Source organism: Dermacentor albipictus, chromosome 9, assembly GCF_038994185.2.
Source record: "Dermacentor albipictus isolate Rhodes 1998 colony chromosome 9, USDA_Dalb.pri_finalv2, whole genome shotgun sequence".
NCBI classification, from domain to species: domain Eukaryota; kingdom Metazoa; phylum Arthropoda; class Arachnida; order Ixodida; family Ixodidae; genus Dermacentor; species Dermacentor albipictus.
In genome coordinates, this window is record NC_091829.1 from 91,903,646 (window position 1) to 91,914,211 (window position 10,566).

The 10,566-nt window shown below is 47.1% G+C and overlaps 1 protein-coding gene across 1 annotated transcript in view; it reads right to left on the minus strand.

Moving 5' to 3' along the window:
• LOC139050158 (tyrosine-protein kinase SYK-like) overlaps positions 1–9,860 on the minus strand; it is a 153,541-nt gene extending 143,681 nt beyond the window's left edge. The window contains exon 1 of the mRNA XM_070526372.1: positions 9,825–9,860. Coding sequence (XP_070382473.1) covers positions 9,825–9,835 — 11 coding nt within the window. The 5' untranslated portion in view covers positions 9,836–9,860. The remainder of the gene's footprint in view (positions 1–9,824) is intronic.
• Positions 9,861–10,566: the final 706 nt, after the last annotated feature.

A 10,566-nucleotide genomic window follows, 5' to 3' on the forward strand; every position in this document is an offset into this window, starting at 1 on the left:
GGCCCGCCACGGTTACTTAGCGTCTAGGGCATTACGCTGCTAGGCACGAGGTCGTGGGTTCAAATCCTGGCTGTGGCGGCCGCCTTTCTATGTGGGCGAAATTCAAAAAACATCCTTGTATCTTGCATTAGGTGAACGGAAAAGAAACCCAGGTGGTCAAAATTATTCAGGAGTCCCCCACTACGGCGCTCCTCATAATCATATGCTGGTTTCGGCATGTAAAACCCCATAACTTCATTTCAATTTTAGCGATTAAGTATTATTCCATTAGTTTACAGTAGAGGACATGATCGGAAATTTCGAAGCGTAAGCAGAAGTCTTTTGGGCAAGGAAATGACCTAAAGATTCTCTTTAATATTCCTAACGGGTTCAAAATTGGCAAAAACAGGCTGAAAAGAAGTCGCAATTATGCAAACATTAGCTAGGGAGAACATGGCACTGATAATCATTTGTGCTCACGATCTCTCATGGAAAGCATTGGGGAACGGAGAAAACTTGGAATTGTTGGAAATAGAACCCATCCTAAGTATTTATTCCATATTTTCTTTGGCCATAAACAGGTATGATCTGGGGTTCGAGCGTCTGAATAATTTATTGCACACGGTTTAAGGGCCGAGTTATTCTCCTTACACGGCCTATGAAAGTTGTGGTGCCATGATGTTCAACACCGCTGTGGTAGGAGCAGAATAGAAGCCATCTTGACAAAGACGCATAAGTGACGCTTTACTTGATCAACTTTTCAATCTTTCAGTTGAATGGGAGATTTACAAATATCACCAGCTGAAACAGGCTCGTGTTTTTTCCCCTTTTCTTTTCTTTTTCTTTTTTGGCGATCCGCTTTTTGACTGAACCCTTTTTGCAGAATGCATATTTTCTACCTTCGAACCTTCATCGTTTCTCAAGTGAAGGGCTCTTCATGTTCGAGGCTCAGGTGCTTGCCAATTAAATATCAAAGTTTCTCCCTTTGGTAATTCTTAAGGCGATGAGCGTGTTTCAGCCTCAGACAATGAAATAATCGCTCCCGGAACACACTTAGAACAATGAATAATATACACTCTGCCTTTAACTAACGACCGCTTTAATGTAGAAGAATAGTCGGGAACGTGAGTAAACAATAAATTGGAGCGGTGGAGTCTGTTATCGGCAGGGTCATGGCATGACTGATGTGTATTTACTTTTCCAGCCATACTGGGAACAGTAGTAGTTGCTACCGTCTTTTAATTTTTTATTTGGCGGGGAAAGCGAATGGACCAAATGCTACTGTGGCTATAGTGTTGCAAGTCCGCTTGTCTTTATGTGACTCACCGGGTAACAGTATCGGCAACTGATAAAGCAAAGCGGCGACTCCTCAGAGCCATATATCCGCCTTAGAGAGAAACAAAATTCGTGCTGACACCTGTTTTATCTCTGCGTCCAAAGAAGTCGGCCAATTTTTTAGGGAACGTAAATCACTGCGAATGTGTTCCCGTCCTGACTCATTGCCTTGGGCGGTTGCCAAAAACAGTCGCCAGCACTTCCTCGGTTTCACTGCTGCGATTATACTGGACACCATACCATAGCAGTAGCAACAGAGCTTGGCCAATGAAAGCTGAAGACAGCTTGTCGCAACCTTTAGAGAAACGCGACCATTCAGCGGGACACGACACTGCAACAGCGAATCGATTTCTTTTTCTTTCTGTTATCTTTTTAACGCGACTGCAAACCTAAATAAATTGCGGACCAAGAATGACATGGACGGTGAGTGATCCATCGTGCCAGCCGCTCCGCGCACCATCGGAAGGTCACGAGAATGCTTTTGTCCCAAGCCGAGACAGAGGGGGGGGGGGGGGGTCATTTCTATTTTTTTATTGGGCATGTGACCGGGACGTGCCGGCGCCACTACACGGCCAAACCTGCAGACAAATAAAAATAATGGCACTCTGATGGGTTGCAAGCAGCAGTGCGAGCTGCGGGACTTATTGTCAGTAACCTCACTATCGAGCTCAGGCCATCGAACATCATTTGCGACCACATCCTATTTGCTGAGCTGGCGTTAAGGGACAGGATTGTAATGATTTAATGTATAATGAATCATTCAGTAGGCTTAATTAGGATCAACACGTAGTATTCTTCGCATGTGCTCAATTGAATCCACTCGCTGCAAAAAGGCGCAAGTACTACTAACAAAAACATAGATAGATAGATAGATAGATAGATAGATAGATAGATAGATAGATAGATAGATAGATAGATAGATAGATAGATAGATAGATAGATAGATAGATAGATAGATAGATAGATAGATAGATAGATAGACAGATAGACAGATAGATAGACAGATAGATAGATAGATAGATAGATAGATAGATAGATAGATAGATAGATAGATAGATAGATAGATAGATAGATAGATAGATAGATAGATAGATAGATAGATAGATAGATAGATAGATAGATAGATAGATAGATAGATAGATTCTCTGGCTTCAACTTCCTTTCGCGTGTGCTGCTTATGTGGTAGTGTCTACGGCAGATATGCTAAGGCCATGTTTATCTGTACGCTTGCTTTATTGCCAAAACCCAGCCCTTGTAACCTTCTTCGTTTCTGTCGAGGCAGAATACTAATCGACGACAACTTTTTGTTTCTCTGCATTGTAGTATGTGGCCTGATGTCACCAATCGCCGCACGACACCTATGACAACTCAGTTCTTCAGGATACGCTGCACCATTCCTCTGGCTTTGTATTTCACTGTTACTAGTTATCGCAAATAATGCCCTTATTCCATCTGCGTGTCCTCCCTTTCCCGTAGGGTGTTTTGTTTGGAGAAAGTTCCCCTTTGTTGACTTCAGGCTGTTGCGAACCGTACAGCTTCCGTCACCTAGGTCTCAGGTATAACGACTGTCAAAAGTGCTATATACCAGTAGTAGCCACAGCGGACCTTCATCATATGTTGCGGTACTGCCCTGGCAAACTTGAATGTTGTCAAGACTACAAAGTTATTAGACTAACCCTCCACGTCATGGCACATGAACAAGAAGTTCTCTAAGCCCCTATTTCAATTCTTACGTGAAGATTGCCCCCGCACTTTCTTTTAGGTGACCAATAAGTGTCACAGGCCAGGTTGGTGAGGGAAGGATACGTAAACAAATTAGTCTGACGGCTAGCTAGAAACACGTCTGATCACATGGATCTCTGTTCGCATCGGTCACGTTGTTTTCGGCCGGTGATAAGAGTAACAATATTGAGTTGACAGGCGTTAATGTCGATCCCTCCGTTATGGAAACGTGGGAGCGGGCGGTAAGTGTCGGTAACGAAATACAGCATTATTGCCTGCGCCGAGTCATGCTGAGTTGTTTGAAGGTGCATCAGTGAACGGGTATGATAGATCGTCCTACAAAGGTCACTGTCTTCAATAACGATCTCTCACTTCGCACATTTCGGGTACCGCTATCCGGCACGCCATGTTAAGGTAGCTAGGTAGGTTTCGAAGAGAGGGTGCTTGTAGCATGCAGTATAGTTGATAGTGTTGATCGTATGCTCGGCGACCAAACTAACCAGACCATCAGTATACGTGAATGAAAATTGACTCGTTTTTCCGAGGTAGGACTATGGTTAGGAAGAGGGGTGCGTACGCCTGCAAATATTCTTGAAGCTGAGAAGAAATACTGAACCGCATTTTGACTCGATCCCAGTTTCGGTGCCAACCGTGGTCGACGGAAAGCACTTTTGTAGATAACAGGCGATTATGCGCGTGAGGAACCTGGGACATGGCATTCAGGAAAGACCAACGAAATGCGTCGAGTTTAATACGTGTACGATAGGTATGTATCCAGTAGTGTCGCCTCCTAATCTTCGAAAATATGCTTTTTAGCTAATTTGGTGTTCACACAAGTCTTTTAACCAGCTTACACCGTCAGTGCTAATGGAAGTTATGCTCTCAAGGCCTTTAGATGCATAATGCAAATGTTTCAGGTATCAGCACCACATGCGCATTCATTACGAGTTTGAGGGCGCAATTGATGGTGCCTATAGAGCTGGCTAAAGAAAAATAGAAAATGTTGTCTAAACTCACACTGGTGTACACTGGTTTAGGTTCTTCGTCTCCAGTAAGCGCTTCTTGACAGGAGCATTCAGTGGCGAGAAACATGGGCAATCACCGGGCCGCGTTCCAAGTTAAGTTCAAGACTGTGCTCTTGGTCATTACGCGAATGTTCAGAGAAGCTCATACTATGCACTCGCGTGGTTATTATTGATTGTTATCGTGGGAAGCGGGGAAAACCAGCGTGAACCTCTTGCGAGAGACTTTCCGGCCATTTTCTTGCATTCATGAATGCATACGTAAACAAGAAAAGGGACGCCATTCCGTGAAACGGTATCTCGTCGTCTTACGAAGCTAGCAAGGTTCGTAAGGGCGTTCGAACGTCTTGGAACGGTGAGTTAGTAGTGGCACTGCGTGTGGCCAGTTTGGTAACGGCCGCTCACGTTTTCAAATAACGATGGCTGTCGAAACAAACCGGCACATGCTGTGCTATCTCCGTTCGAGATATGCCAACTACCAGCGGAAGGGGCAGGTGGTTGTCGAGAGGCGTAGCGTACGTCGCGTGCCTACGCTTAACATCAACGCTGGGACCGCGGGCAACGATGAGAATGACCGAGAAGCCATTAGGGGGCAGTTGATGGAAAGCCGATGTAAAAGCCATCACTGAAACAGAGGCTTAATGTTCGGGTCCATTCCTGGTTAGTTATCGACGACAGTGATGCTTTTCATTGATCGCCAACGCGGCCACGCTAGAACAGCCAGGGAAACTTGGGTACCATACGTCATTCGTTGTAAATGTATCCAAGATTTCTTTCAACTTTTCTTTTTGCACCGGCTTGCTACCATTGATGAACTAACTAACGATGGCTATTCGTGTTCTTCGTACACGTCAGGTCTTCAGCGATGTTTCATTACGCTAACATCATTATACCTTGACGATACAGTCGATAGCAATTGTCTCAATCGCCACTACCCTGCCCGGAAGCAATATAAACGGGGGTGGCAAAATTCGTTTCAGTGACAGAGGCAAGATCGCGGTAAAAGAAAAAAAAAAGACAAATGACCTTTGCTGAAAGAGCTTAAGCAGCCAAGGGTCCCTTTTTTTTTGTCCGATGAGTGTAAATTGCAAAGAGTGGTACTATTTCTTGATAAGGTCAGAGACCAAGTTTCCTTAAGGAAGCATTAGTACAGGTTTATAACGATTGATTGAATTACCACTTCATTTTCATCCTAATTTCAAGGTTATTCAGCGAACTAAGTATAAAAAAGACGTCCCTACTTGTAAAATTATTTCTGTCATCTTCATACTCGCTCAACCCTGGATACGACCACCATTTATTGTGCAACTCAACATTGAGCATGACTGTTTTTATGATCCTCTTTTTTCGTAGTTCCTCTGAGACAATGAATCAGAATTCAAACTGCATATTGTTCGCTATAAAGTAACTCGCGCGCTTTTTACGGTTCGTTTCTAGTCAAAGCTTATTTCACACACAGTGAAGTCTACAGTGTTCAGTTCATGACAAAGTGAAAGCAAATAATAGAAATGGCAATATGAAGCTTAGCGACAACACGATAGAGATCTAATTTTCTTATATTAGCTTGCCTATTCGGACAGTACCTTAATATTCCATATGCAATTGCAAATGGAGGGGGGTAAAAAGGCCAAGTACAATAAACAAAGTATAGAAAGAAACGTAGATAAAACTGTTTCTGCGACAACGAATGGCATAGAATGCCATAAAGAGCGGCATAAAAATGTTATAGAGTGAGTAAGAGAAGAAGAAAAAAAGAACAAACGGGCATGTAAAACAGAAACTGGAATATTACAATATCTGGCAGCGCGCCCACATTGCAAACACCATTCACGCCGCTGAAGCCAGGGTAAGAAGTAGTCCGCATTTGAACGCGTCTAAGAGTATGATTGAGAAGGAAAAAATATATATAACCGAGAAATAAACATAGCACAAGGAGAGAGTAGAAAGGCAACAACGTTTTGTACATCACTTACGCTGATGAAAACACTTCTTAAGACAAATATGAAAGCGGAAGTAGGTTACGACATGTTGGTAAACCATAAGCTGGATGGTAGTGTCGCGTGAACCAGTAAGCTAGGCAATTGTTAGGAAACAGGCGAAATTAGGAAGTGAAATGAAAATGGGAAGGTTATTTCATCGTTTCCATGCTGCTACGACGCTGCGTTGGATGCGAAGATGCCGGTCTGTCTCTGAAAATGCACTAGAGAAGAAAGAGAAACATTTTTTTTCAAGGGCTTAAATAACCAGCAGAAGGCCACATATCAGCAACCACCCGCTCGGAATATTTTGAGCCTCCAAGACACCCATGTGGATTTAAGTCAACGGCGCCGCCTCAAACCGCAATAAGGGAACACGGAAGCACTTGGAAGGTTCCTGCCTCTTATGAATATCCGATCGCTTCCGGAGCGACCAACGACGAAAGGCTCAAAAGCGACGCGTTTCTGTTTTCTAGCTGCGCATGCTTCTGACAGACGGCCGTCATGGATGTCCTGCTGCGACGTCATCACTTCTTTAATAACCGACAGGAGGCGCGATGCCAGCGGAAGAGGAACTCATACATATCCCGCAAAATGGTTATTCGCATAATCTTGATTTCATTTTATGATTCTGGTAATACTTTACGTGTTTGTCTCAGCTTGCAAGTGAGTGGAAATTTTGAAGTTTTTAACGATAGCGCTATGTACGATGTCGGTGAGTTGAAATGAATAGTGGCACCTCGTCCTCTAAAAGTGAGATATTAGCGCGCCATCAAACAGCGGGTAATGTAACGTACGTCTAAACTGCTACTGCAAGTAACGATGATTAAGAAACGTGGTCTGCGATTTTTAACATGTTGGCGCTGCATCATCGAAGGCTCTGAGTACATATAAATATCTAGTTCAATACAACCTCATTCCCCTGTTCAGTGAACCTACAATGAATCAGCAACACGAACTTTGCACTTGCAGTTACCAAGGCCTGGACCCATACCGGAATTTTCGCAGCGTATAGGTATGTTTACTGTAAATGCGCATAAAGTGCTACACTCGAATTGCATTGTCGTGTGCGTTATCCTCCTCTCGTTTATGTAAGAGTGTTTATTCTTTTACATTTGTTTGAGCACGTGTTTTTTTTTTTTAATGCAGCGTCAGTTTGCACTATTTTCCGCCTTCGTTAGTTGTGGAATTTACGCATTCTGCGCTAAACAGCAGTGGGCAATAGTGTCCGGTTCAGCATGTATAGTATGAGTTTTTTTTTAATAGGCGAGAGCGTCTCCGAATTCTCGTCAAAGAAAAAACGTGACACGATGTGAAAAAATAAATCCAGCCTACGATGACGTGCATTTGAAATTGTTTCTCTCACCTTATATGTTCCGATAGTATGTTCTTTTTTCCCCATGCCACCGTTGTTCTTTTACACCATACAACTCAATAAGTAACGATGAAATCCAACTGCGGCCAAGAAAGCACACGCATAGAAAAAATTATGGTTGGCTGTTCATGACACGATCTCCGTTGCACGTTACGTTAAATTAAAAGCTCATTAACCAGGTTGACCTCGCTTTATCATGCCCTAGCGAGTGCTTCATATCGTACGCGTTTAATCAGAACCGCGTTCCTCAAAACGCATCAGCAATCACCGTCGCGGGAGAGTATGAACGTATATAATTTCATAGCGTGTTCACGGCTCTTTGCACGTGCGCTGTCTAGCAAGCACATGGACTTCGCTTGCGTCGTGGCGCATTCTCTCGAATCCGGTGAGAAAGACACTCGGCCAAATCAAGGTCCAAGTCGATAAAAACAATCTACTCCGTGCCGATACAAAGCAGTCAAGGCTGTGGAGGCTAGAGAGACTCCTCGCAGTGGCTTCGTTCGCGCTTGGACGTAGTTCGATGTTTTTAGACCGCAATTGTACGCAACCGTTCTTTACATAGGCTCAGTATTGAATGAAGCAAGGTTTAACCCATAGAAAGAAACGCACTGTGGTATACGGCTGCTAATGAGTTATTTCCGATCACTTTTACTTATGTTGTTCTTTTCGGGTTCCCACGTGCATGCTCGCGCGGGCACACGCTGTTGCCGCGCAGCGAAGCACGGACGGAAGGCGCGGTGTGATCCGTTTTCCTGACCGAACTTCTTGCCTAGCTTACACAGCGTTGACTGCTATGCATGAAATGGAGTGCAGTCGCACGCTGCACGTGCATCGCTGTTCGTGACGCCGCGTGCCAAAAGCGTGTCGCAACAGGTTTCGATTCTGTACCCTCTCCGGCAGACACAGAAGCGGCCGAGCATAGCTTCGGACGCGACCGGTACAAATGAGTGTTTCGGTATGCCGCCCGCGTTGAGCGGCTATTCATTTACAGGTAACAAGCGGTGCGCCAACGCTGAAGGCAGGCAGTTTTTTTTTTTCAGAGTGCCAGGCACGCTAAGTTCATTAGGTGTAGCGGGCGCCGAGATGTTAATGCTGCTCGCCCGCACGGGTGGCACGCAGGTTAAAGCGTTTCGCGTTTCCTCACGCGCTCGTTGGGCCTCGCATTAGCGCTAGCTCGAATGTTTCGCATTGGTTGCGAAAGACCCGCGAAAACGTTACCGCGCGCGCCCCACTTAAGGCAATTAGGAAGAGCTCGTGGTTAGGACACCCCGTGTCGCCTAACGGATGCGACGCAGGTCTTCAGACCCCAACGTTTCAGAAATGGTCGAGTTTTTTTTTTTTAACTCGGGAAGTTAATACAACGCAAGTCGCATAAACGCGCGACGCGAACGAAGCACTTTTCTGTCGGAAATCGAGACGCTCTGACGTCACGCAGCAAGAAAAATCGCGGGAAAGGACACAGTAAAACAATGTAGCGAGCGGCCTTTCTCTCTATGACCCCGCCAAAGGACGTGCTAGCTGCTTGAATCAATCGGCGACTCCGTGCAAGCCTGTAAACAGAAGAGGTTGACAGAGGATTGCTTGGTGACTCTCGGTCAAGCGGTAGGTGCCGCTGGGTTTGCTGCGGGTACCTGGCGGAACGTCAACAAACGCGAACGATAGCGTAATACGGGAACACGAGAAACAAAAAGCGAGCGATCCACAAAGTCTACAAAATGCAGCGCATGTACTATACGTCGTGCCGGCGCATCCTCGTTCTCGCGCGGGCTGAATCGCGTGCATCCTGCGATCTGTCGCGCATTCGGACGTGGCACACGTGGAAGTCTTATGCGCCTCCAGTTCCGTCAGCCTTATACGCTTCTCGTCTTTCGCGTACTGTCCACACTGTAATAGTGAGCGCGACATTACAGCGAGTGTTCGATAGCGCATGAAAGAACGAGGCACTGGCGATATAGAAAGACAAACCAAGATACCACGCAGACGTCTGTCTTGTCCTACAAGAAGAGTGCCCAAGCCCGGTCCGTGGTCCTTCTTTCAAGGATTCTGTTGGCTTACTCGGAAATCGCTGTTGACTAAGAGTACGCACGCTGCGTTCTCACGTTCGAATCAAGCAGTCTCTAAGCCTACGGACGTGCGTGCATGCAAGGGAAACGGCGCGCGAGGTGGTTCCGTCGGGGATGGGGCTCCCCGTTCAGGACGTCCGACACCGCGGATCGCGGGGCACCGGGGGCGCCATCCCCACATCCCGGTGCCGGCGCCAACCCGAGCCGGTAACCCGAGCCCGCCACGTCCCGAAAAAAGGGCGCCCGGCCGCCGACCCCACCGAACCGAGGTTCTCGCGCGCCGTTCCCGAGGGCCCCGCGGGGCCCGCACCCGAGAAGGGCGTTGTCTCTTTCGGGCGTGTCCCCGACTCACCGGATGGTCATGGCGCGACGGGTCCCGGGCTGCGCTCCGCCGATGGGGCTCTCGCGTGGTGCGCCGGCGTCGTCCGGAACGCCAGGCGGGACCGCGTGGCGGCGCTGCAAGGCACGCCGCCGCCTAGCAACGCTGGGAGCGCGCGCAGCACCACCGCCGCCGCCACTCCCTTTCTCGCGATCAATCCGGGGGCCCGAGCTCGGGCCGAGTTGCCCCCTCCCCCCCCCCCCAACCCCTGTTCGTGAACCACCACGCGGGCGGTGCGTTCTCTCGCACTTTCTGGGGCCGCCCGCCTAGCCGCGTGGCCACGCCGGCTTCGGGAATCGCCGAGTGGCCGGCTTGACTTGGTCCTCACGTGGAGCACGTTGGCGCGCCGCACTAAATGCAAAGTTTCGGTTTACGCTAAAATTGATAGCAGCCGCTCGAAACGCCCTCTAGTGGCAGTCAGCACCTATTAAGTGTACTTAATGAGAGGTGAGAATGTTTCCAACGTGAAGCAATAAATTGGGAGCAGATTGCAGGAGGCAAAATTATTTGTTATATTGTCACGAAATTCAAAAGCAGGTCAGCTCCTCTTCGTGGCCGTGCTGCCGGACGTTGAAGGTGAAGCAAAATATTAGATCTCGTAAAGCACTGGAAAGCGGTGAAGGCAGTCTAAGAGAATAACCAGTTCTATCGCTGTAAACTTAGCGTTTGCTTCGTGGGTTACTCGAGCCGTAATAAACTTGCACCCCAGCAGGTG